The sequence below is a fragment of the Opisthorchis viverrini genome (genome assembly GCF_000715545.1).
Source record: "Opisthorchis viverrini unplaced genomic scaffold opera_v5_150, whole genome shotgun sequence".
NCBI classification, from domain to species: Eukaryota; Metazoa; Platyhelminthes; class Trematoda; order Opisthorchiida; family Opisthorchiidae; genus Opisthorchis; species Opisthorchis viverrini.
Window position 1 is genome coordinate 591,954 of NW_008751806.1, and position 25,861 is coordinate 617,814.

Consider the following 25,861-nt stretch of genomic DNA (forward strand, 5'->3'; position numbering starts at 1 on the left):
TGCAATTTGCTTTACTACTGACTACAGCAAACCTAAAGCGGACCCGATCACGCCAGTTAGAGACCTCCTTTATTTCGAAAGTGACGCTCATAATGACACAGAAGGTCCAGTAGGAAAATGATCCAGTTATTTAAGGGGATTCGGGTGTCTTCTGGAGCAAATTTGTTCAATCGCGAACTAATGGACATGTATTGACGATCAGTGTATCAGCTCTAGTCTTGCAAGATGCTGTTCGTTGGGACACCGGCTGATCAAGCAATGTAAGTCAATGCTTACGCGAGAATCACTCCAGCTACTATCAGTTACATGTTCTGCATCATGCGAACAACTAAGTTTTGCTAAGATTAACGTGCAAACCTCACCAGGCCTTCAAATGGAATTCTCATTGCTTTGGTGCTTTTCAGGTTTCTCATTTGGACAGCAAAAATTAGGAGCCTCCGCTTGACTACTCTCAAGTAGTTAGACTTTTTAATCAAATAATTCGTAGGGGCTAAAGAACTGGAAGTCACCTTACTAATCAAGTCTTCTTTTTATTGGGACATGATATAGCCATCGGTTTGGTCACTGACTGAATAGGTGGGCCAAAACTCACTCTATCGTTCTACCTTAGCCCTGTGCGCTTAATTCAATCGCTCTTCATGGCTTTTATAATCACTCATTCACCTGTCCATTTGTCGGTTTGGAGAACGTTATCGTACTTTTTTGGCATTTAAACTTACCCCTGTACTGAGGGAGGTAAAGTTAGAAGTGCCAGCACATTGATTATCTGGTTTTTGGTGAAAACTGGTTTCTACATGTGACCTCCACAGCGGGTTTATGCTTTGTTCATATTATAGGAAGGACTCAGTCGAATGAACGATTGCACACATTCTAGCCTTCTGAATTCGGTGCGGTTACACAATCGACAACCGGTAGATCACCTTGCGTATTTCCTGGACAGGTCGATACTTTCAGCGGAGACTGGAAAGAAGTTTCTGCTAGTATCTTCGGTTCGCGTAGGCCGATTTTTCTCGCTGACTGTTTGATCAAAAGCTTGATATTTGTTGCGTATTTTGATCATAAGGCTTTCTAAAGTAGCTACAAGCTTTCGCGAAGTTTCTTCGTTGATATTCACCCCTGGGTTTGGTCACTTCGCTTTGCGAGGTTTTCTGTTCTTCAGAATGAGGCTTGGTCGAGAAAATGTCAGGGTAATTTAACCGAACGTAGGAAGACAGCACAAGAACATCTACAAAGTGTCTTTCAAGTGGTGAAACAACAGTTGTACACGTCTCGAGAACTTGGAGGACGATCGAGTTGAAATCCTCCTTGAGGAAATCGAACCCTACTTTTCGATTACGAAATCACTCGCACCGCTGCCTTTACCGATTTTATTTAGTTTTGCATATAAATCTGGCATGCTTCTCCGTTGTCGACCTATGCGCAAGAATGGCTAAAGGGTCTAACACAACATATTGCCATACAATTTACTGAATCATCACGATTAAAGCAAAGGTATGATTTTCCTCGTGGTAGATCAAGCTGAAAGGAGGGCTGATAAGAGAAACCTTTCAGTTTCGTCTGCCATCAATAACTGACATGAAAACCGCGTCGGGATGTGAAGGAACACAAAAATTATCTCAAAGTTTGATCAAACACAGTGCGTGATTACAAAACATCCAACATGAACGTGATAAATTCCTCATAATTTAATTTTCCGTCTTTATTCTTGTCATGCTTCCTTATCCACTCATCCACGTGATTGGTGTCCAACGTTTTATCGTGCTGCAACAAGCATGCCCTCAATTCTTTTGCATCAAGTTTACCGCAGTTTTTCTTGTCTGCCTTTTTGAACAGCTGGCGGAGCTGAGCCTCTCTAAAAGGCGAGAGTTGAATTACACAGAATCACGTTACTTTTCAGAAAATGAGTAGTGTAAACACGAAGTGAAAATGATTAGACTCGCTTGATACGATGCTACCATTTGGACCTAGTCTTGATTCGATTAGAAACTGTTTGACTGTTGCCACAGTTCACTGCATCGTTCAGAATACAGAAGAACGAGTGGATATGATTGCTCTTTTTGGGAGGCCCTTAACAGTTGAGCAAGAAAATACAGTCATGACTAGAGGCCTTCAGATTTTCATACCGCGCTTCTGACGAATGGGACTAGGTGAATTGATGAGTGTTGGAGTGAACAGGATCACCCGTATAAAATGTCACTAATTAATTGGAAGACAAGAAAGATGGCGACTTGAATTTGTGTGCAACATAATCAAAGTAACAGGCTATCCTATTTGTTATTACTATTAACTATAAATACAATTAATTATGCTATGAATTATAACTTTATTATTATTATTATTATTATTATTATTATTATTATTATTATTATTATTATTAACAGAATAAACGAACGCAAGCCCATTAGCTGAGGACACGACCCAATATCACTCGCTTCGGTTCAAAAAGGTAGAGAAGGACCTCAGTTCGATTGGAATAATGTCCTGTCAGCTGTTCACGCTTAAGTAAAACGAGAACTTGAGTTCACTGAAGTGTGGTACTCCACACAATAATCGATCGACGTACACATCGATATCCACCCAGTCTATCAGCCACTAGTAACACAGTCATTGGAATCTGAGCCACATGAAAGAGCGAACGGCCTAAAAACAACCAACAAACCAATAGAATCAAATGGAAAGCAACTAATAATAGCAGGTTACCCCACCAACTATTCAAAAAGAACAAAACCAGATCACAGATCAAGGAGGACACGGCCCAATCACAAAGGAAGAGCAGAACTGCCAAACTGAATGCACCCAACGAACCAACGAGGTTCAACGATAAGTGACCACAACGCAACTCAGATTCCAAGCTGATGGCAAGCCAAATGACACAAATGCTAACTTCGGAACAAACGGCCATTTGAGAGTTATTGAATACTCTTTAGAGACGAAATAAGTAGAGACAGATGAGGAGAACTTTAACCATTCAGCCCCGCACTGACGGTCTCATCTCGATTGGTGATGAAACGTCTGCAATCCAACTGCCAATTTGGACAAACAAACTGACAATCAACTACCTCTCCCCGTAACTGTTTAGACGTGAAGTGAGGAGTGGAAGGAGAAATACCCTGTATCGGTAAAGTAAGCGGCCTTTTAGTGTAACTTCCTCCTCTACGAAACTACATGCCGTCTTACCGGATACTCCTCTACTGGTTACATTTTAGTCGAGATCCAAAAGTTCGTGCACAGTGTGGAAAAACCACTCCAGTAAACAAAACAGTGACGTTTTCATACATTTTTGGCAGTATTCCATGTGCACAAAAACGAGAAATACTGTAATATCTCTAGTTTATTTTAGGTTTGCTACATCTGACTGTGTGCAATTGCGGAGATTTGTGGAGCTGCTAATCACATCATTCTCCTATGAACAGTCTTCATTTTGCCCGGTCATTGTATTGTTGTAAACCAACTGGAATTCTCTTGCCGAGGGACATAAGGAAGGCTGTTAAAACACGTATGACATGGACACAAAAATCATGTTACATCACATCTAGCAAGCACATCCCTACTAAATATAAATAAACAAATAAATAATAAATAGAAATAAATAATAATAAATTAATAAGGTAATAAGTAAATAATGATAAGTATGTAGAAAGGCAGCCCATGCGAAACAGCAAACAAACAACCCCGAAACAACCTTCGAAAGGTGCGTCATTTCAAGATCAGCACACAGGTGAGCCTACCTGTTTCAATCAAAGTTACAGATAAATTGAGTAATACCCTGGATAGATTGATTATCATAGATAGATGAGATGCATGCTTTAAACTGGGCTCCCCTAGATTGCCCAATGGTGATTGTGTGGTGTCTACTTGACTCCCTAAAACATTCGGAGGTTTGAACTTCCACTTATTATTTCCCCAGACTAAAAGAACGGGTGACTGCCCGAGTCTTCAGTAACTTGTCTTCTGTCAGGGCCTCACAAAAGACAGGATAAAGAACGATAAATTTTAAGCAAACCGTATGGTTGGACCGTTTTGTCTATCACCTCATGATGTTAGGCCAAACCCGGAGGTGCACATTCATCGAAAATACTGAGACTGTGCACACGGAAAAAAAAGCTGGCCATGTCTTGGACTTGTTTCTATGCGCGCACTGCCCTAAAGGTCAAGGGAACAAGGGGTTAGGACCAATTCATATGCAAATGTGTGTGAGTTGCTGTAGAAGATCTTCACAAAATTCAGTTCCCGCTGATAGCAACCGTACAACAGACGTTGTAGCGACCCAGTCACCCACATACTTGACTGTTCAACTCACAGTCGCTCACTGGATCGCGAGGCTTGTTTTTTCCCATACGCACAAACACGTCGCATTAAGCTGACTCATCGGACATCGATTGTCTGCACCGCCTAGTCAGCGTAGCGACCAATCATGTGACGACGCGCCCACGTTTACGCACTGGGACCTACATAAACGCAAACCGAACCCAGTCAAGGCACAGACTCGCGCGTGCGCAGGGAGTATTTGTAGCGGACATTTCCATGTCCCCTCAACCAACTTCACTTAATTTGTCCAGTACATGGGTGTTTACTAGATCCTACGACTTACCTGCTACACAAGCACACAAGTCACGTGACAAACGCCGTTCCACCCGCAACCTTGACCGACTACAAGTCAGTTCCTGTTTAGTACGCACGGAACGATTCATATTTTATACACACATCAAACTTTCCTATATATAGGAAGTGACAACACAGTCAACACGCACAGACTCGCGCGTGCGCAGGGAGCAAGACGTCAACCTCTCCACAAGTCCACGGACAATCATGGAACACGTGTAGCAGCCAAACTGCGGAGAAAACACGTTACCGCCGTCCGGACTTTCACCAAGGGACTCTCACATACGATAAGTTCCTTTATTGACTTGCTCCCATTTCGCATTGTATTCATTTTTATACGTGCCGCAACCACACTAAAAAACTTCTATTAGTGCACATTCACCTTCTGATTTGTATTATGGCTGTCGCCACCTGTGCACTAATAACGTCTTACAGCCTGTTCAGGAATCAACAGTTAGGATGTCGTGGGCTGTCGAGGGGTGTTCAGCAACCCTATGAGTAGTGCACTACAAATATATATGTATCGCGATATCTCGAATATCGTAGCGGCTGAAGCATGAGGCGGCCTGGTGCAGCACATTCAGTTGCCTGGAGACGTCAAAACCGAGAGGTTCAGCTGGGTTCCAGGTGAGTCTCTCGCAAAACAAAATTTGTTTGCGAATGTGTGTATTTCACTAAGTTAGGATGTCAGTCAACTCAACTGGTTTGGACTGAGGATTAGCTTCTCCAATGCAATGACTGTAGAATAGACAACACCACGAGGCCCTCTAATATATCTCATTCAGAGCAGCCCCTGGAATTGGAAGTCTCCTTGGAAGGGTCCAAAATAATCATTTGGTGATCCTATGAGGGGTGGAACCAATGTTTAAATTCTTCATAATGTGATGTCTAAAAACGGTCAGCGTTCCAGGAAGATAATGGTTGGTCTGTGAGTTTTCGGATTCTCTTTGGATGAGACACAGTGAAGGTCTGACGTCAGTTTTTTCTGTTCGCTCCGTATACAACCATAACACATAAAACTGAAATTTCATGTCTGATGCGAGCTTTATACATTAGATCCGCCATCTTTTATTACCAGAGGAACAGAGGCTAGAACATGGCTCGTAGTGAATGGCCATATATATATATATATATAAAATTCTTCACAGCATTATATGATAAAACAGTTTAGGGTACGTTGCCGAATTCCCCTGAAATACACATCAATGAGTGGTATACATCGGTAGTCGAGATGTAGATCAGTAGGAGTCGACCAAGGAATCACTGAATTACAGCAAGTGGGGTTTCTGGTGGATAAGAGTTTTTACTTGTGTCGAATACATGAAGCAGACGTGGATGTTGATCAGCTCAGCGAGCCTGGCATAAGCTCGTAGAAGTTTTGTCACCAAACCGGAGAATGCCATCGCTTTGGGGCTCTGTGGGTAGTTCCTCCTTACCTACGTTTTTAGAAAGTACCTATCAGGTTTTGACGTGATTGAACAATTCACAATTGGTTAGTTTGTGACAGACCAATGAGCTTACGAGAAAGCTGTTCCTGTATCGGCCAATCACGTCAAGACGACCGTACAAACACACCCAGCCGCATGGATATGGTATCCCATCGTTTTGCAAGCTCACTGCCGGACATTGGAGCATATTAACAACCAACTAATCAACAAACAATAAATGCAACTTAGTTACCAGTATTTTAACGGGTTGAAGACCAGACGTGGTTTTAATGCCGGATTTTTGTAGAGGGTGACGTAAAACACGGAAGAACTCTTTGAATGGAGCTGGAACACGGATCGGAATTCTTGCTTGCTATGAAATCAACTTGGCTGTTTCCTGGGATTCCACTTCACTGGAAAAGTGTTCTACCGACCTGACAACAGTTAGGTAGTAACCTTCTCCAAGTAGTCTCAGAAAGATGACATAAGAACACAAAATTCACGGAGGACGGGGACGGGCACTGACGAACCTACGAAGAGGACTGAGGCGAACAGAAAGAGTCCTCATTCTGACTGCCTAAAAAGCTAGACATCAAACTCTACCGAAGATCTTTCGGATATGAAGGGACCAGGTAGGGTCATTTGGTAGGATAACATTCAAGGATTCCACAATAGAATTCTTGACATGAGGGTCAATAAGATAGTGAGGGCTCGTGGCTAATATGTAGATCGCTGGCTACTAAGCGTAAGAGGAGATCTCGTCGGACCAGCTGCCTACTGTATTCAGCACAGCTTTTTGCTACAAGCTGGCTACAGGCACCTGATAACTTCAACCGATTGCATGAGAAGATGAAGACTTAATATGTCCTTTACTTACAGGAAAACGATGGAAAACTTGTCAACAATACATAGTACACCACTCATTAGGTTACTGAAAATTCTTGGACGGCCCATGACCGGTTTCACCCTTCTTGGGTCTCATCAGGTAGGCACAGTCCCCGAGTTTCCGTCAAACTTATGTTATACTTGAACCCAAGTTGGATTTTTTTCGAGAAATACACTCACTTGCAGATAAATTTGGTTTGCACGAGAGACTCAACTGAATCCCTCGTTTATAATATTCTACGACTGAATGTGCTGCACACAGGCTGCCTCATGATTCAGTTGGCACGATATTCGAGATATCGCTTTGAGATATCGATTCATAAAGGAAACTACTCACAAGGTTGCTGAAAACCCTTCGACAGCCCATGACCGGTTGCGTTCTTCTTGGGCCTCATCAGTTAGGCGCAGTCCCCGAGTTTCCGTCAACCTCACGTTATACTTGAACCCAATTTGCAAGAAATTAGCGAAATACATTAATTTGCAAATAAAATTGGTTTTGTGAGAGACTCACCCGAAACCCAACTGTCGTTTATGCTATCTAGAGTATTGTGCCAACTGGTGCAGCACATTCACTTGCTTCGAAATGTCAGAAACGAGAGATTCAGCTGGATTCCAGGTGAGTCTCGCGCAAAACCAAATTAATTAGCAGATGAGTGTATTTCACCAGTTGTCAACAATACCTTTCTATGACCAACAAAACGGAACATTGGGGATCACAACATCATGGGAATGAATCCCATAGCTTACATAAAGACGATTTCATCTAGTTTCTTGGATTTCGCTCCATCTGTTCGCTAGAAAACAAGCAAGCCTTGTATATGCGGCAATGAGAACAACACAGCACGTGCAAGCAGAAGAAAACCCTTAGATATGGTTCAAACATTGATCCTTTTTGCTGCCTCGACAATTTCCCCGTCTATACAGAAGCAAGTAGACTGATAAACATTGGGAGTGGTTTGTAGATTGAAGCTCGTCGCATGGCGGTTCAATGTCGAATTCACGGGGTCTCCATTACGTTTGAGCTGTCTCTGAGAGACCACCGCAGTTATAAGTGATTTAATTTCAAAAGGTCACAGTGTCAATGACAGGTGTGAGAAAGATCACCTGCTCTGCCGAGAGCCACTTGAAAAGTGGCAGGAATATAAAAGAATGTGGATTTCTGATAAGCGATGAGTTCTGTTTCCCAGGGTTTCATAATTTCCAATATACTTGTTGCTCGGTTGGATTGTGTACGGTGGAGTGGTCAAACTGCTAAGAGCGGGTCACATTCCACAATGAACGTCTCAAGAGAGTGACCAGAATTGGCGGTTTCAATACATTGAGGTGTTTTCTTTTTTTTATGGAACTTTATCAGGAAAACATACTCTAACGGACCGGCTTAAACATTAGCTGGATTCTTCGAACCTTCAGGTGGTTCCGAACAAACTTGTATACTCAAATCCCATAACCGGTATCCATCGCGAAATGGTAAACTTACGATATTCGGTTTGGTTTGATTTTTTTCACCGCGGCTGAAAACTCTTCCTTGGAGATGAAGCCATCCTTATCTTTGTCGAAAAGTTTCATAAACAGCTGAAAGACAAAATGTGGCAAAGGTCAATTGGCCTGAAGTATCGGTTGAATTCAAGCCGGTTTACAGAGTGAAAAAAATCAACGTGAAAGTGGTCCCACACAGAGTTGTTTCAAACATGGATCTGTGTGGCGTATGATGACAGGCGAGAATTAGAAAGGAAACCATCGTTGTACTCCAAAAAGAGAAGGCTAACTAGCGAAAGGGGTCCTTTACAAAGAGATAGGACCTTACGGTGCTGGGTTCGTCCGTGACACCTTGAGCTGGCCCTCTAGGTTGGGGGTCTGAAAATGTGTGGCACTTGCTCTTGGACCTTACGGTGCTGGGTTCGTCCGTGACACCTTGAGCTGGCCCTCTAGGTTGGGGGTCTGAAAATGTGTGGCGACTTGCTCTTTGAAAATGGTAATGCACTAGCGTTTTTCGCCAAACACCGTAGACTTGTGGTCAGGCTTTTGAGCCAAAGACCTTGGTTGGGGAGCCTAATCGTCCTCCTGTCTATGTCCGGGCGCCATGGAGACATCCCAACTCAGGTACAACCATGATGCTTACAACTAACACTACTGTCACGCCCTATTGGCTGTCGTCATCCGGGATGCCCTACTTGCTGCGTACAGCGGAGTGGGTAGGCGGAAACATGCCACTGCTGAGGACTCCCTTTTTCTCTTCCACTCTTCCCCCCCACCCCATTAATATACCCCTTCTTTCTGCGGGCCCATCCTCTAGGACTGACAGAATCCTTCTTACTGCATCAGTCTTGGCCGCAATATTTCCAAGTCAGGTATCACTGAGTGCCTTATGCATCTCAAAACCGGTCTGAAAGACGGTCCATCTGGGTGCTTTCAATGTTTGCAAATAGGACAAGACGCTCCTACACTGGGCTTGCTTGACATTGATGTGTGCTGTGTATCAAAAACAAGAATTCCAGACGCAAACACGGTAGTTGAGCTAGCCACCTTGTCACTTGCTTTCGGTTGTCTACTTTTGGTGATCCAAAAACGGCAAAATGATAATCACCTCTGTGCGGTTCGTCTGACAATGTCTTTGATAGTCTCACAAGGGGAAGCTGATCCATGTCTGTCTGTCGTGTCTGCTTACGCCCAACAGATTGTAACTCTGACACCATAAAATACAAGTTTTATGGCACTTAGAATGACCTGTTACAGCAGATTTAAGGACATCGTTGTGGTTGCCGGTTGGTTGAATGCGCAAGTAAGCATCTGAGACATGGATTGGACTCGGCACGTACGGAAAATTGCGAACAACTGCTTAAGGTACGTGGTGACCGTGGGGTACGTGGGGACTGTCAGATTCCAGAGTTAGAAGGATTTTTCAGAATCATCCTCTGAGCTCACTTGCAACTGCTTCACTCGCAGATGTCTGTTCGATAGCAAAGTGTCAGTTTTGAACACTGATTTTATCCTATCGGAGATGATGATGACGATGATAGTAAAAGCGAGCAGTTGCCTGTCTATCAAAAGCACGGAAGAACTGTCCTTGTTGTTCGTCAACGTACGTTCTTTTCAGTAATCAGGACCTTAAGGCTGCCAAGACGTTTCGGTACGGCGATTCTCCTAATTTAATGTGCCTTAATTACGACGTGTTTTCCTGTATTAATTTATGTAGCAGCCATCCCATCTGCTTTGAATGGCTCAGCTGACACAAGATTTCGAGGTGAACCTGGTGTGTCTTTAGATCAGCCAGCTTTCAAGCACGAGATGTCTAGCCTGACCTAAATACAACCAGATCCACTTTCGATCGATAACCGTTTGTCCGTGAATTGGGACGTTCTGGTGTGTCACTTTCGGAGACAGGTTCAGAGAGTATTTATCGATTTACTGAGGCGTAAGACACGAAAATTAAGCGCTGTATGACAAAACTTGTCAATTCTTTAGGGTCGGTAAAACTATCACATGATTGAGAGGTGCCAGCGCACGCGTATGGATCGATAAATTGATTCCCATTGCTTCCTAGCTGTATGATAGGGGAAACACCTGCAAGGATCAAAAACCCACTAAGCACTGCTCTAAGTTTTCAGATTATCGTATCTGCGGTCCTGTTAGCATACAGTGATTAAATCAGTTACCACCATCAGCATTCGAATACGAAACTGGGTTTGAAACCACTTGCAAGCATGAGCCGAAATTATTTCGGAGGCCAGTGAAAAGATTACTTAGTTCACAAGTGCAATACTTTGGTCGAGATTTCATCTAAAACGGAAGTCGATCTCTGTTGAGCAACCGAGAAGCAATACCGCACTACTACACTGCAAGCGACACATTGCCAGTCAGACGACATTGCGGGCAGAGGATAGCAGCGATCTCCTTCAGCCGCTTAGTTCACGTGACCTAAACCCTTAGTGATTTACTCCTAAAGTGATAACACCTTAGGCCGAAGGCTCCCGTGAGATTGTTGCTCCCTGAACAGAATGTTTGTAGTTTATGATTGATGAGGTGATCTGGAGTTCACTCGGCAAATGAAGTCATTCTGCATTTAAAGGGCTGGAATCGCTTTTCCATTCTTGTTGGCATAGTCAGCACGAGTGTGGGAGGTTTGAATACGTAACCAGTCGGTCAGCAACCGATCACTGCAAATTGATTATCTACCTAAGCAATGTAGGGCAGGTGCCACGATACTGTTTGGTAACTTGACCGACTGCTTGTCAGGTGCGAATTTCGGAATGAATTACAAAGTCACCTCTAACAATAGTCCAAAGGAAATCTTACCAACCACTGACGCACTTTAACAAACGCTCAAATGATTATGATTGAAGGGAGAGCATTCATTTTCAGGGTCTTTGCTCGTTTCAAATTCCTCGTTTGTCTAGGGTGGGAGGATATCACTTCGCTGCAGGGCTTTCATACAACTCTTCCTACCAGTGCTAAGTTCGGGTGTGCAAGGTTCACACCCAGCAACTGCCATTGTCAGTAGCTCGTGAAGGTGCCCACACACCAACTGGCCGTCGCTAATCTGAGTAGTTCGCGATCACGTCTCTGCTCAACACGATCATCTATATTGGTCTCTCAATGCATTCTAAACACACACAAATTGTTCCTGATGGTCTCCGGATATGGAACTTAGATCCTTCCAGTCAGCTAGAATGAAGATTGTTTAAGAACCTCACTGTTCGAGCACAAAATGGGGCTTTCTGAAGGTCTTCTGCACTTTCTGAGAGGTTTCGTCACATACATACCGTTCTCAGGCCTTTGGTGAGGATGGCAACTGACGGGGAAGAACCATGCGCGACATGGACTGTATGCGCTTTCATTACAAGAAATAACCACCTCCTGGACAAGAGGGCTCTTTTCGCCAGCCTGTCAGCGTTCCCAGTAAGTTTCATCTCAATCGCGCAGCATACTCGTGCATCTTTTCGCCAGCCTGTCAGCGTTCCCAGTGAGTTTCATCTCAATCGCGCGGCATACTCGTGCGACATTCGGCTAAGTCCACCGCTCCTTCGCTGACGTATATCAGCTGTGCGATCATCAGCAGATGATTATACTGATCAAAATGCAAAATCGATCGCCATCGTGTTTTGCCAACTTGATGCTTGCCTTGTCGAGGTTTGACATCTGTTCTTACACGCAGTTCCCACTCGGTTCGGTCTTGGTTCTTTCTCCGTTAGTTGGCACGTTGACTAGTCAACGTTCAAGCAACCAGGTCAATATCACTGCAGTAGATGCAAAAGTGGCAACGAAGAAGAGATGCTCAGTCTACTGAGGAGATGTAATCGAGGCAGTAGGAATGCTTTAAGATTCAATTTCAGCTGACATAGCACATGAATCCGAGGATAATTGATGTGCTGTACCATTCTCGGTAGACTGCTAACCTTAGTTATACGTAAAGAAGCACGGTTTAATGTCAGTGTAACATGCCTGGCATGTCCAAGATGCCTTCGATGCAACAACAGGCAAACGGAGCCAGCATGAAGGGGGTATTAAAGTTAAAAAACACCAATGTGGACATCAAACTGGATAGGTCAGGTATAGAACAGCTCACAATGGTGAAATCAGAACTGACGATTAACCTCGAGATTCCTACGTGGGACAAATTTTGTTCCCATTCTATTCCGATGCGTATCACAAACGAATCCGTCTGGAAGTGTGATGGTTTATTAAACTGAAGAACTGAATTAAACAACAGAGGTAGAATAGTTGAATGGTAGTGCATGTAGGTGACGTCCCTAAATTGATGTAAGCCTACTCAAAACATCATAGAAAAGTACGTTAATCGTTTAACCGTAGCAACCTATCAGGGGATAGCATAGGAGATCAAATCGCTCAATTCTGGAGGAGACCCAGAAATTAGGTTTGGAACGCTTGCCCACTGAGCTATCTCAAGATGGTTTCACCACCGACCAGGGTCCGGATTTTCAGTAACACAATTCTCAAGGTTTCTCCATTTGTTGGAGAACGGAAGTACATGTTCCCGAAATTTACTGAGCAATTTCAGCCTGGAAGGCAAAAGTCTCTCCCTCCGACTCCGTAGCCATGGGTTCACCGGACATCTTTCAGCAGCACGACGACCGATTACTACAACCGATTCCCTACAACCATAAATTTCATTTGATTAAACTTAAAGCCTTAAAGTGCAAAGAATAGAAAAAAGTGAGTCAGGCAGAGGCCTGATTCCGGCCGATTGCACGCATTCTGAGGTGCCTACACCTACGACCGCCGAACCAAACAATCTGAAGAGAAACTGACTGCACAGATTGCTCTGACATAGACTAGCCGCCACTTCTTGGAATGTCTCTAGTAAAGCGCAGGGAAGTCACAAGGTAATCATCCTGGAAAGTGAACTGCATCAGAAACACGTACACTCTTCATAATCTCTTTTACACCCTTCTGTTAGGTCACAAGCTGTCCAGCTTTCAGTTCGCGCCATTTTGAAGGAAGCACGGAGAACAGCACTCATTTCTGTAGACGATATTTCGACATGCGTAGCACGCGGATGAGCCAACGTATTTGATGATGCTGGATGTTTTCGCGGCTAAGCTAAATGCCGAACAACCAAATACTTGTTCTCTGAATATCCGGCTACAAATATGGTGCAACCGTCCAGTACCACCAGCCTTCTTGAGACGTTTTTGGTCACGGAACTGAGGATGCCTCACATTTGTCCACAGAAGCCATGTCTCGCAACCAGATAGCAGTTCAACCGTTAGTGTGGCGTGATACGTGTGACACGAGACACAGTGATAGGCGTTTTGACGCTACAAGTGAAGCAAATTAGCAAACATGATTTGGGCCTTCAAGATCCGTGCACAGACACATTTCCATCAGAGCTAATCCAACTGCCGACATGTGTAAAATTCTTCAAAACCTCTGGGCTTCTTCTTGTATCGTAAGAGGTATATTCAGAGACTACACGTTCTGAAGTACTTCAAAGATGTTAGAGGATCTCATCATGTTGAACGCAGGACATTACGGAATCCTGAGATCGGTGCTTTTTGGTGAGAAGGATAACAGCTTCACCTTATTGACAGCTTTGCTTGCAGTGATGTATCCTCGTGCCTAAGTATTACGCATAACAGTTGTCTGAATTCAGGATTTCGCCGCTCGTGACTGGAAGTAAGGGTCCTAGGTATTGATCAGTGCGTAAAAGGGACCACTCATGAGTTTCGGGACAATGCACCCATATCGGCCATAATATCCTCCCTGTCACCCACGACTCAGGGCAAAAAGCTTATTTTCTATTGAAGATGAGCCCCAACAAAAGGAGAAATGGGGGGAGGGCTGTACTTTCGATATACAGCCATTTAACAAAGTGTACTTTTAACGAAACGCAACAGACTAAAGTTCAGGTTTTGTGCAACAAACTAAAAAATAGCTAATGCATTGTGCTTCAAAAATGGAAATTGATGCAAGAAAGAAATTATCTCAGTGGAGTACTTACAACGGCTTGAGATTCCTTGAATCCGAATGTTGTCAGAAAAGATTTCAGCTCGTCCAGGCACAGTTTTCGATCGCGTTTTTTGTCCAATGCGTCGAATTCCTGGACCAGAATTTTCCCAAAGGCCGAGAGGTCGCTGGAAAATTGCATGCAGTGGGTGAAATTTTGTCAGATGAAGGATACTTTGGAACTTCGCGAAGAGTTAAGCACTGACAGCTTCATTAGTACATTTAGTCAAATAAATCATAGTTATCCCCAAGGGAACGCTTTGAAAAAAGTCTCTTCCTCTGAAAATGTTTCAACATCACCCCATATCAGACGGGACACGTAAGGTCAGGGTTTTTCAAACAGAAGAGACTGTTGTGGGCCAGATATCTACTTTTTACGTAGTGGTTTTCCCCGCACAGGTAACTGGCATCTCATGAACTAGGCACTTCTATGTAAGATATAGTGAACTATGTTGGTTTCGTCTAGAAGAACTTTGGTACTGCTGTTGTTATCTATACTTACCGTTTTCTAGAACTGCAATGCTTTCCTCGAACTTGTACTTTTGACAGACTAGGACCAAGGGAGAAGGCCTGATAATGTTGTAGAATGTAGTTATGTGGATTGCAGACGTTTCACCATCAATCGGGATGCGATAGGCAATGCGCGGTTGAATGGGTAAAGTCCTCCTTATCTGCTTCTGCTTACTTGGTTTCTAAAGAGTATCCACTAACTCTCAAGTGACTGGTTTGTCCTAAGTTGGCATTCCTATCATTTGATTTGTCAGCGGCTTGGAATCTGAGTTGCGTTGTGGTCACCCATTCTTGAACCTCATTGGTTCGTTGGTTCGGCAGTTACGACTGTCTGTTGTAACTGGTTGTATTCCATTTGAGTTGCTGGCGAGATAGCCTGCTATTATTAGCAGCTTTATAGTTCGTTCTATTGGTTTCTTGTTTCTTGTTGGGCCGTTTGATTTTCCATGTGGCTCAGATTCCGATGACTGTGCTGGTAGTGGCTGATAGACTGGGTGGATATCGATGTGATGTTGTGTGGAGTATCATGTTTCAGTCAACTCAAGTTTCCGTTTTACTTTTGCGTGAACAATTGATTGAACACTATCCCAATTGAACTGAAGTCCTCCTTTGTTTCCGTGAACTGAAGCGAGTGATACTGGGTCATAACTTCTGCTTGCGTTTGTGCATTCTGGTGTCATGTTTTATTCCAGTCTGACCACCACAGTGTTTACAACATAAATTAAATGCTGTAGATCACGTTCATCTGCATGGCATGCAGCCTCCCCTTTGGTTTCGAGATGGTTCTTCTTGAAATGTATGCAGGCTTGAATACGACCGTTATTCGTTGTTGCTGTAAATGTTGTGCAGTCATTTTTGCAGTGGTTTAGGTGTGCGGAATCGTAGTCCTTCTAATTGAAGTCGCCCAACAAGCCAACGAGATATAGAGAAGTGGGATCACAACACAATGCAACGCGGATTCCACCCTGACCAACCAGATTAAACGAATGCCAACCCGGAGAAACCAATCAGTTGAAAGTTATTAGGTACTTTTTAGAAGCTATACAAACGCAGGCAGAAGAGAAAGAATTCACTTAAGTTACGCCAAACAGAGAAATTCACGTCGATGATGATGAAACTTTTGTAATCCAAATGCCAAGTTCGGCACCGGGAGACCGGGAGGCACAGAGGAACATGGCTGTTTGGGCCTACGGATCTAGTGTCGAAGCGAGAATGAAAAGGCAGGCCAATTGGGACGCTTGCTGTAGGAGAGAGGGCTTGCAGGCAACGCGTAAGAGACGCGACGCTTTTCGTTGAGTACTGCTTGGGATATGTAGGAGATGGAGGTGAAAAAAAGAAAAAAGGATCTCAGAGACTCGATGAGCGAGTGTTTCACAAGCTGTTAACAAGTGAGTCTGTTCAAAATAGACAGGCTGAGAAGTGAACGTCACTGATGGGGGAATCGAATGACGAAGAGGTTATGGAAGAAGGGAAAAGTATACGTGAATTTGGTTGGATCGAGCTTATTTGCTTCCAGCAAGACTCAGCCCCAAACATGAGGAAAAGTAGCGTCCAACTCAGCGATGTCAGGCGTTCGGCCCCAATTAATTCGAAGCTTGGCTGGTCTTTGAGAAGGCTGTGTAATAGGTGTGAAGGGATGCAAAAGCGTGTTGCAGAAACTAGAAAGTTATCAGAAGAAACACGATGCGGGAAGCAAAAGAACCCTGGGGGTTATCGATACTAACCTCGTAGGTCTTAATTGGAGTCATGCAAGGTGTATCAAATCGGATGGTTTGTCGAGAGATTCATAATCCATCCACTAGTCAAGCGGAGACAGTCCGTACCTTAGAGGCTTGGCACTCAGGCCACCTTCGAGGCACCAAGGCATACCCATTCAGCACTGCCAAACATGTCCAAGGCTTTACATGCGATGAGTATGTCATTAGGTCACTGTAGAAAAATTCTTTCTCATTCAGTGTGTGTTGTCCTCCAGATCACCTACCAGTTGTTTAACCACGCTAGAAACTTGAGCAAAATAGAGGGGATAAAGGTGGTGCGGTAGATGTTTGGGTCAGCTGAAAATCATTCTTTTGGATGGAACTGTACCGGATGAGGATGGGAGATGGAAGAAGTCTAGGTATGGTTAGGACATGTTATAGAACATTGATATGGAGCAAGTGGTTTGGCGTGTTCTCAGGGAAAGGAAACTTGGAGGATTATTGCGACAGTGGGCTCTGACGATTTATGCAGTAAGCGGTTGGACAACTATTCTGGTCTTGGCCGATGGAGCCAGTTGTTAAATCCATTCGGGTCAGGGGAAGGAGAACAGGAATCGGGAAGAAGGTTCTGAATGACCGTTGTTGGACGATCCCGCAGTTTATCGGCCTTGTGATAGACTGACAGTTCCGTAACATCGTCAATGAACGTAGTTTGTAAAGTGCTTGTAAAAATAAATGTTCCTGCCGAGGTGAAGGGGAGGGGATGGATAAACCAGCGTTTCTGTCCTGCAGCAGCAAAAAGGCACGCAGAATTAAACCACTCGGGAACCAGAGAACTGATTATAGATAAGTGTGGGGGTCACTGTGGATCTACACTACTCATGGTGAAACAGTAGTCACTGGAAGCATTCGCAAGCTGCTTTCCACCCTGCCAGTAGATAATTTCATATAATCCGTGAGTTAAGAATAGAAGTGGTCTTACCAGCGCATTGTGTTTTAGGCACATTAGGATAGAATATTCGGAGTGCTGTAAAAATGAATCTTATTCGACCTAACAAAGGCGGGCTAATCAGGACATTCTTCCGTCCAACCTGGATTCCACAGACAGCAAGCAGATAATAATTTGACAAGCGTTACCTAAAGATGAGTGATGATTAATATTCAGTAAGCTAGCCTTATTCATGTTTGCGTGGGTAAGGTGGGGATTATTCGGATTACGTTGTACGCAGTAATGGATGGGAGACCTATACAAAATACGCACTCAGTCATGTGTCGACATATTGGTACAGCAGAGGCGTTTATTTGTTATTGACCATGTCTTTATCGATCTGTTTGGTGACTAAATTGCAAGCGTTTTGTCATCAAAGGAGGAGACGTGTTCAGCGCGTGGTCGAGTGGGTACTTTCTCCCACCATCCGTCCCTACATCTCGGCTGCTGCTTGAAGTCGTTTTCTGGAAGGGGCCTTGTACCCACAACGTTCGCTGAGTTCGGGATCATTCCAGCGACAGTCTCTTCTTATGAATACAAAATCTGGTAGTATCAAGTGATCATAAAACATGAAATGACACGGTGTTTGTTTTCCCACACATTGCGTAATCACGAGTGTTGAATGATTTTCTTTCAGTGTCCAAACTAGGCCATGCTTAGCAAACAAATATATTTGTGCCATTCAAAAGCGTTCTACATGAACGACTTTGTACCCAAAACTAAAGTAAAATTATGAACTACCTCTGAGTCCTTACACTGCCGGTAAAGTACATGCAACAGCCTCGTTAAAGCTTATCCAACCTAGTAAAAAGGTCTCTTGTGCGAATGCAATCTGAACGCATCTGCTGGGCAACAAGATGTGTTCGAATTGAACCAAATCTATTCTAAAAGCATATAAATTTTCAAAAATTTCAAACAGGCGTGAAAGAAACATGTGGATCAACATCAAAACTATATCATTAATCATCACAAACCTAGCCTCCATCGTTTCTCTGTGTGGTTTCTGGTATACCCTGAAACTGGCAGGTAAGCGGTCTTTATTGCGCCTGCTCTGACATGTATACTGTCAGTATCAATTTGACTAACAGACGCACACCGACTTCATGTGATCCGCTCAAGTAACTTCATGTGAAGTCTCCTATAGTGTCCTACCATCTAGTCAAATATGTCAAACTTAAATGCAAGCTTTGATGGCCTGCTTGTGTAGACATTTTTTAGACTCTTGAAGAAGTATAGTTCCACTAAAAACTAAAACTGATAGAAGAGGCGAATCCCCCCTTTAAGACTTCTGTCGTAGTTTCTAATATAACTTCGTTTACTAACTACCAAACACAGGGCGGACAGCAAGGCTGAAGCGCAAGGCACGTAGTTAAGCTAGGTAAAAATCGATAGGACAAATGACAATGAGCGGACAAGGTCATTCACAGCTGTGAGGCTGTTCGATCGACGCTGACCGATCAATGAGCAAGCCAGCGGAAGATGTGCACTGAGCAAAACTTGTTCGCGAGGAAACATCGGGTTCACTAGTGAAGCAATTCGTGCTAAAAAAAGGGACAATAAACCCGTTTGTGACTATGAAGAGTGGTTTGCTTTAACCAGCTGTTAACACCATCAGGCAAGGCGTTTGCATGTGAACAGTCGATATGTTTAGTCTTGCAGTCGATCAACTGTAACCAGTCTGGATAATTTCCAAGCGGTGAGGTTGAAATTCACGTAGACGTTGTTACTAAAGGAGTAAATGTTTTCCGAAAATTCTCAGTGTCACGAAGACTTGGGACATGTGGTCGCTTTTAAATGAAATTTACCTTCTGATGATCCATTACGTGACCCTTCTCAACCTGATGAGCTTTAAAAGTACTTCTGTAACTGTACTTTCGGGATCGAACTATGTATTCATTATTTTTGTGTTTCCTTACACCGGAACTGTTCGAATTCGCCGTCCAGATAATTTATCCGCCTGCTTTATTTATTCACCTATTTGTAGAGAACAAAATTTAGGCTCAAGAGAAAACGGGTAAACCAATGGAGAGTTTGAAGTTAGTGAGATTATTTCGATCTTTTAACCAGGATATTGTCTTGAAAGAGACGGAAATGTACGCCACAAAATCAGTCCACAAATAGACCTTGCTTCTTTGTTGGTGAAAATTAGTAGTGGCGACTTAATTCGGAAATAACCAAGGAGGTTTAAAACTGAAAGCCATCGCTACATTTACTGGTGTCCAGGAGCACACCAAACAGACACAAACTGCTTTGACTTCGTCAGAGTAAATAGGAAGCGCAACTTGTTCCATTGTCCATAGGTTAGAAAACGAGAGGTTTTCTCGTGAGATTGAATATTTCATGAATGTTTTTACTATTTTGCTAGTAAGAATTTAATTGACCTGGGGCACGGCGTCTTGGAGATATGGTTCCATCTGTCGAACGGTGCAGACCCCGCAGGACAAACTCCATATTTGATTTCGTAGTCATTTGAGTTCGAAGGAACTTTTCTGTGTCTCCTTTCACCAGGATTCAGTTTTGTGGACACTATTGATGTAAAATTGCACAAAACCCCAAAATTACCACGGGAAAAATGGAAAATTGACCAAAATATGCAGAGTAGCTTGACACGTAGTCAAGTTGATTGTCAAGGTAACCACCATTAGCTTGAGGAGATTTGGGATTTATCAATGAAGATTTAGTTTAGTGATTGAAGCTAATCTGCGCTGAAAAGGCGAGAAGCACTGTAGATGAGCCTCACCAATAAAGGGAATAATCAAAATGGCGCATCTCATAAAACTCCAGGAAGACTCAAACGCGAGATCCCCCGGAGAATTTTTTGAACACTCAGCTGTCTGCCCAACAGGCGTCAGTAGAGGAGACAGTCAACATGCGTGATCACGTGAAGATGATTTTTTGACTTAGGATGTGCTATATCGCGTCTAGTTGCGAGTTGCTCATAATGCCGCTTGCACCGGATCAGTTCAAACCACTAGCCGGGGTCACGAATTCCAAATTTTCTGGGTTTTTTTGGGACGCATTGCTGATGATTCCCGATAGGGATGAGATTACTGTAGGGTATTGTAGTAGCTGCTTCGGGGGGTCAGAATTTGCGCGTGTGCGTGTCCGCTCGTCTTTCCATCATCGATCTGGCATGTGACTTGAGTGGCCGATCGCGTGCGTGTCCGATCGATTTGCTCGCGTGAGCGTTTTGGGTTGACTGGATATGTGACTCAGTTGTTTGTTTACTCGTCACGAAAGCGGACCAGTTGGCCGCGTGTACACAATACAACCGTGTCATTACCTACGTGTTTTTCTGACTAACTACGAACTGCAATAGGTGCTACTCAGCCTTTCAGCATAAACTGTCTCATTAAAAACCTCATTAAAATTTCAAACCTATTACCAAAATTCACTTGCAGAAATCCAGAGCATTCCCTTCCTTAAATATAAATGAAGTGAACGGAGACGTACCATATATTTGCAAACAACGACGCAAAGAGTCTTCTAAAGAGGCGTCAGTTACAAAACTATTGAAAATACAATTATGGGCCACACCCCAAATAAAAGTGTTTCTGAGGCTGCAAATACAACCAGTCAGTCGACAAGAAACTTTCTGACCGTTACAAACTTAGTGATATTTTCCTACCTACTGCCAAACTTAATCAGTAGCTAGGAGCCGACTTCAAAACCCGTTTCGGGAGACAAAGCAGCTAGACTACGATGAGCATCACGTTAACTATTTAATTTCTGATGGAAATCACCACCAGTTTACAATTCAAGAACCTCCAAAGGAACTAAAACCAGTAACCATCTAGACAATGGTCTGAGAAATGCCACTCCGTCACGAGCGACTGGTTTGTTGTACGATCCACTCACACTTGGGGTATGGTGACACGATCCCACACCATGCAGTTCATGCCACGTAACTGACTACTTCCTTGAGTGTCATTTCCCTAACATCGGTTAAACTCAATTAAAACGATAAACCGTGAATGAGCTGAGCTCGTGGACCACACCTGTCAGCCAGGATCGACCTCAAATCCTCACTTACTAGGCTTAGATTGGCTCACATGAAGAAAAGATGAAAAGACTGTCGTTTTGTTTTGGATACAAGCTTCGTCGAAAATGAACCAATAGGTGGATGTTCAGAATTTGCCAAATATTCTCATGCGCTCACTAATTTGGTTTTGACACGGGACACAAACCAATCCAGCTGAATCTTTCAGGTATAATGGTTTTCTTCAACTGAATCTGGTTTACAAGTCCGCCTCATGATTCAGATGGTAGAGTGTGCCATATATCACAACAAATCAACTAGACGTAATACACTACTTATGGGGTTGCAGAAAAATGGACAGCCGAATAGCATGGTCAACAATATGAACCTAGGCTGTCAGTAGCAGAACTGCTCAACCGTGCAAATCTGTCTTTTGATACATAGCTGTGACAGTGTTTTGATTCCAGTCTACAGTACCATCTGAGGGTAATATGGCTGCCGAGCTTTTGTCGGCTAGGAGCACATTACTTTTATTCTGCTGGTGATACGAGAAGTTCCAATCTCCGTGTTAGATTCCAAGTGCTGAGGTACCGTAAAGGATGAAAGATGCTATGTCCCATCTGTGATATCAGCCGCTCGCAACCGGATGATATAGACTTAAATCCACTGAGAATCCTCGGATTCGAATCTCGCTAGAGCTTGGTGGGTTGCTTACTGCTGACGAATCACAGCAGGAGTGGGCAATGCTTCCCGGCTTCTTTGCGTTGGCCGGCTTTCCTTGCACGACCAGGTTTCGACTCCAGCATTGTCACAGAAGTACCGAAAATTGATACAGCACACTGCACTTTGGTATGAAGTTGCGGAATTTCCGCGTCTGAAGGAATAACATCAGCTGATTACTGTCATGTGAGTACAACTCGATCACGGATTCGGCCTACCAATATATGATACGACAGGTACACAAGTAAACAAGTTTAGTTACGAAACCCATAGACACACTATTTAAATTCGACGTGCGATACAATATGATGACAGGAAAACAAAAAGGTGAGTCTTGATTTCAGAAGAAATTTTCATCGCTAATTTTTAATTAAAACTCAGTTTCTTGCCTTAGGTGGGAATAATTTTTATGTTTTGACGTCGGGTTTAGACTGGATGACTCCATACTGATGAAACCTTACTTATTTCGTCAGTTTAGGATCATCAACTGTCAGAGCAACTACGGGCAATTTCTCAAACATATAAGCTTTATTGTGCAAAGCTGTTTCTCACCGAAAGCCTCTTAGAATCTGTGAGCACTATTCTGGTAAAACAGATAACAAGCAAGCAAAGTGTTTTTGACGAACACACTTATTTGCAAATTAATTTGGTTTGAATTGTATGCACACAACCACTGTGGCATCAACTGATCGCAGTGCTCTGTCGATGTTCTCATCATATTATCACTCGGTAGAACTCCTGCCCAGTTATGGTGACGCAAAACTGTAGCTGCGTTTATCTGATTTTACAGCAACTAAAGACATTCTAATCGTAAATATCGCGCAGTTACGGGGCGCAGACATGAGAATTATCATGTCTTGCCTTGGTTTTCACGGGCGACTTAACTGAATCTCTTGTTTATGATGTACTTCGACTGAAAGTGCTGCACAAAGACCGCCTCATGTTTCACTTGGTATGATCCTAGAGATATCGCAGTATAAATTTTATACAGGAAACTGCTCACAAGGTTTCTGAAAACGATCCGACAGCCCACGACCGAATTTGCCCCTTTTTGTCGTTTCTGCTTGTTGATGTGTTTACTGAGCTGTGCGGTTCGACCGCGATTCTTTCATCACCTATTGAAATGAAGTCATCTGTGCGTCATTATGGAGCGGAATGAAACGTGGCGGCGAGTCAGTGGTTGCCTCTAAATAAGCCATTTTTCTGAATGAATCTCTAACTACCTAGTCGTTCAATTGGATTAGCTCTCAGAGACCTTAGGCCTACAGTCTCTAGTGGACAGTTTAAGAAACAGTTCTGTTGTTCTGACAGTCATTTCTGCAAAGCATGCAGGCAGTCTTCAGTCCAAGGTCCTGCGACGTCAGCGAACATCATTTCCAAACAGTTGACCATGTCACATTATCAGGCCCGTCTCAAACTCTGCACCTCTGGATAGTTTTTTTTACAGTTCTCAAGCATCCACTAAACTGGCGGGGATTCCTTGGTCCAGCCGATTAGACTGATGACGGAAGCGAGCCAGAAACATGGTTGTGGGTGCGACAAGTAAGAAACTTCCATCCGTGGTGGAACAAAACTACCAGATATGGATCGATAAACCCGTAAAGTTCCACACACTTCACAATATATACAACAGTATTACCGGAAAATAGAAAAAAATGGAGAGATGCGTTTTATGAAGGGACGGCAAACAGCTGAGTCAAGAACCCCTGGTGGTGGATAACAGTGCGGATACAGTAGGCGGAAGAATTACCTGGCTATCTTATGAATGTGTGTGTGGCAGGAATACGGTAGACATTGCAAACTGTTGGAATTTGTCAGTGGCATGAGACCTGAGGACACTTCAGGCAAGGTTTCATCCTCCTCGTTCATCGTTGTGATTGATTTCATTCTTGATGTTATCACTATCTATGAGAATCATCAGAATCTCCAGGGATTTCTGAACTCCCAACATTTGGACTAGTAGTTTGTACATGTTAGTGATCTGAATGTAACTTAATTAGGTTGATTATCAGAAGATGACAAGCATTAGCAAATGTCTGTTTTATCATAATGAAAATGACTACAAAAGTGCACTTGATAAAAATAAACACGGTGCAAGAAGGAAAAAAGCCAGAAAGTGACCTATCGTTTGAGCGCAACTGTTGAGAGTTCCTGAGTGAAGGCGGGACGTGTCTTCTCTGCAGTACTGCTGCCACACGTGTTCCAAAGTTGACCGTGGAGATTTGTGGAGCTCGGTTGACTTAGAGTCCTGTGCGAGCGAGTGTTTTTGGGCCGAGTTGTATGCCTATCTATTTCGTGCAGTGTTTGATACATGAATACAATTTGACCCGATGTGGGTGAAGTTCGGATGTCTGGCGCGTGTCGCAGCTGGTAGCCGTGTAAACAAAAATCGATGGGAAATTCTGGTGTGCGTGTTGTCGGCTCAGGTTGCAAGCAAGTCAGGAATTGTCACGTGACTTGAGTGTTTGTGACGCGTGATCTAGTGAGTGACCGCTACAGATATTCAATCGTTTGGCTGATCAGCAGTGGGACTAACTCGCACTGAGAGAGTGCATGGCCTCACTCGTCCTTCAAGCTTTGGAGCCAAATCTCACTTGAACGTAAAGTGTTGAGGTAAGGTTAGGTTGAGAGAAAGTACACGATGCGGTAGGAGTAACAGATACGTCTGTCGCATTGGATTAGAGAAAAAGTTTAGTGACATTAACTGGAAATTAAGTGTACAGATGTCCATGTTACAGGTATGTGAAAAAGATGTGGGAGAAAACTCCTCTACTTGGCCATAAAAGATAGATAACCACTGTCGGGAAGGTTTCAGTGCTGTTATTTTTTACTCGAAGTAATGTCAGAAGGTGAATAACACAATAAACGGTTGTGTATAGTGGCTACCAGAGACACTTTAGTACAAATGCATAACATACAAAGGAGGAAGGAGACATATCGAGTTCTTCGGTTGATAAGTTGTAGTAGATGATGCCGAGGCTTGCAGGATGCAGTTGTATTGAAAGAGGTCGAGCGTGTTGAAATCTGGCCTATTTCTTGTCGTTTAGTCCAAAACGATATCGAGCCCAGACTTTTCCCGCACAGTGAGTCGTGTGTAGGTTTGAATTTACTCTGGTCAAGGCACTGTGTGAAGTGACGAGCGTCGGCATCGTGCTTTCGTTGTTCCGCATATATATAAGTTTACGTTGTGAGTTAGGATGCGCTTGCATTGCTTGTCTTGGGATAAGATCCCAGTAATCTTGGTTAGTCGTGGGGGCGAATGGTTATGACAGTGGGCATGCATGCTTTAGACAGATTATGTGAATGATTGAAGGTAAACATTGATAAGGTTGTAAACGAACTGTTGAAGATGTTGGAGGGATAGTAACCAACAAAGTTCAGATTCCTCAGAACGCCCGGAACCTACTGAGACCCTAAAACTGCACCAAAATTTCAATAGGAAAGCATCTAGGCCAGTCAATCATTCAATCAGTCCAGCGAAAGCCTATGAGTGTTCATGCACGCCACGCTGACCGAATGTGATCAGCATTAAGGCATTGTATAGAGACACGAACGATGTTGATAGGTGTTCACTAACGCCTATCAGACA

At 43.5% G+C, this 25,861-nt stretch overlaps 1 protein-coding gene across 1 annotated transcript; it reads right to left on the reverse strand.

Moving 5' to 3' along the window:
• Positions 1–1,451: 1,451 nt before the first annotated feature.
• On the reverse strand, positions 1,452–14,520 carry T265_06886 (hypothetical protein; the record flags this gene model as incomplete). The annotated part of the gene is made up of 3 exons (XM_009172274.1): positions 1,452–1,852; positions 8,392–8,486; positions 14,374–14,520. 3 exons carry the CDS (start codon positions 14,518–14,520, stop codon positions 1,645–1,647), a joined length of 450 nt encoding a protein of 149 aa, XP_009170538.1.
• Positions 14,521–25,861: the final 11,341 nt, after the last annotated feature.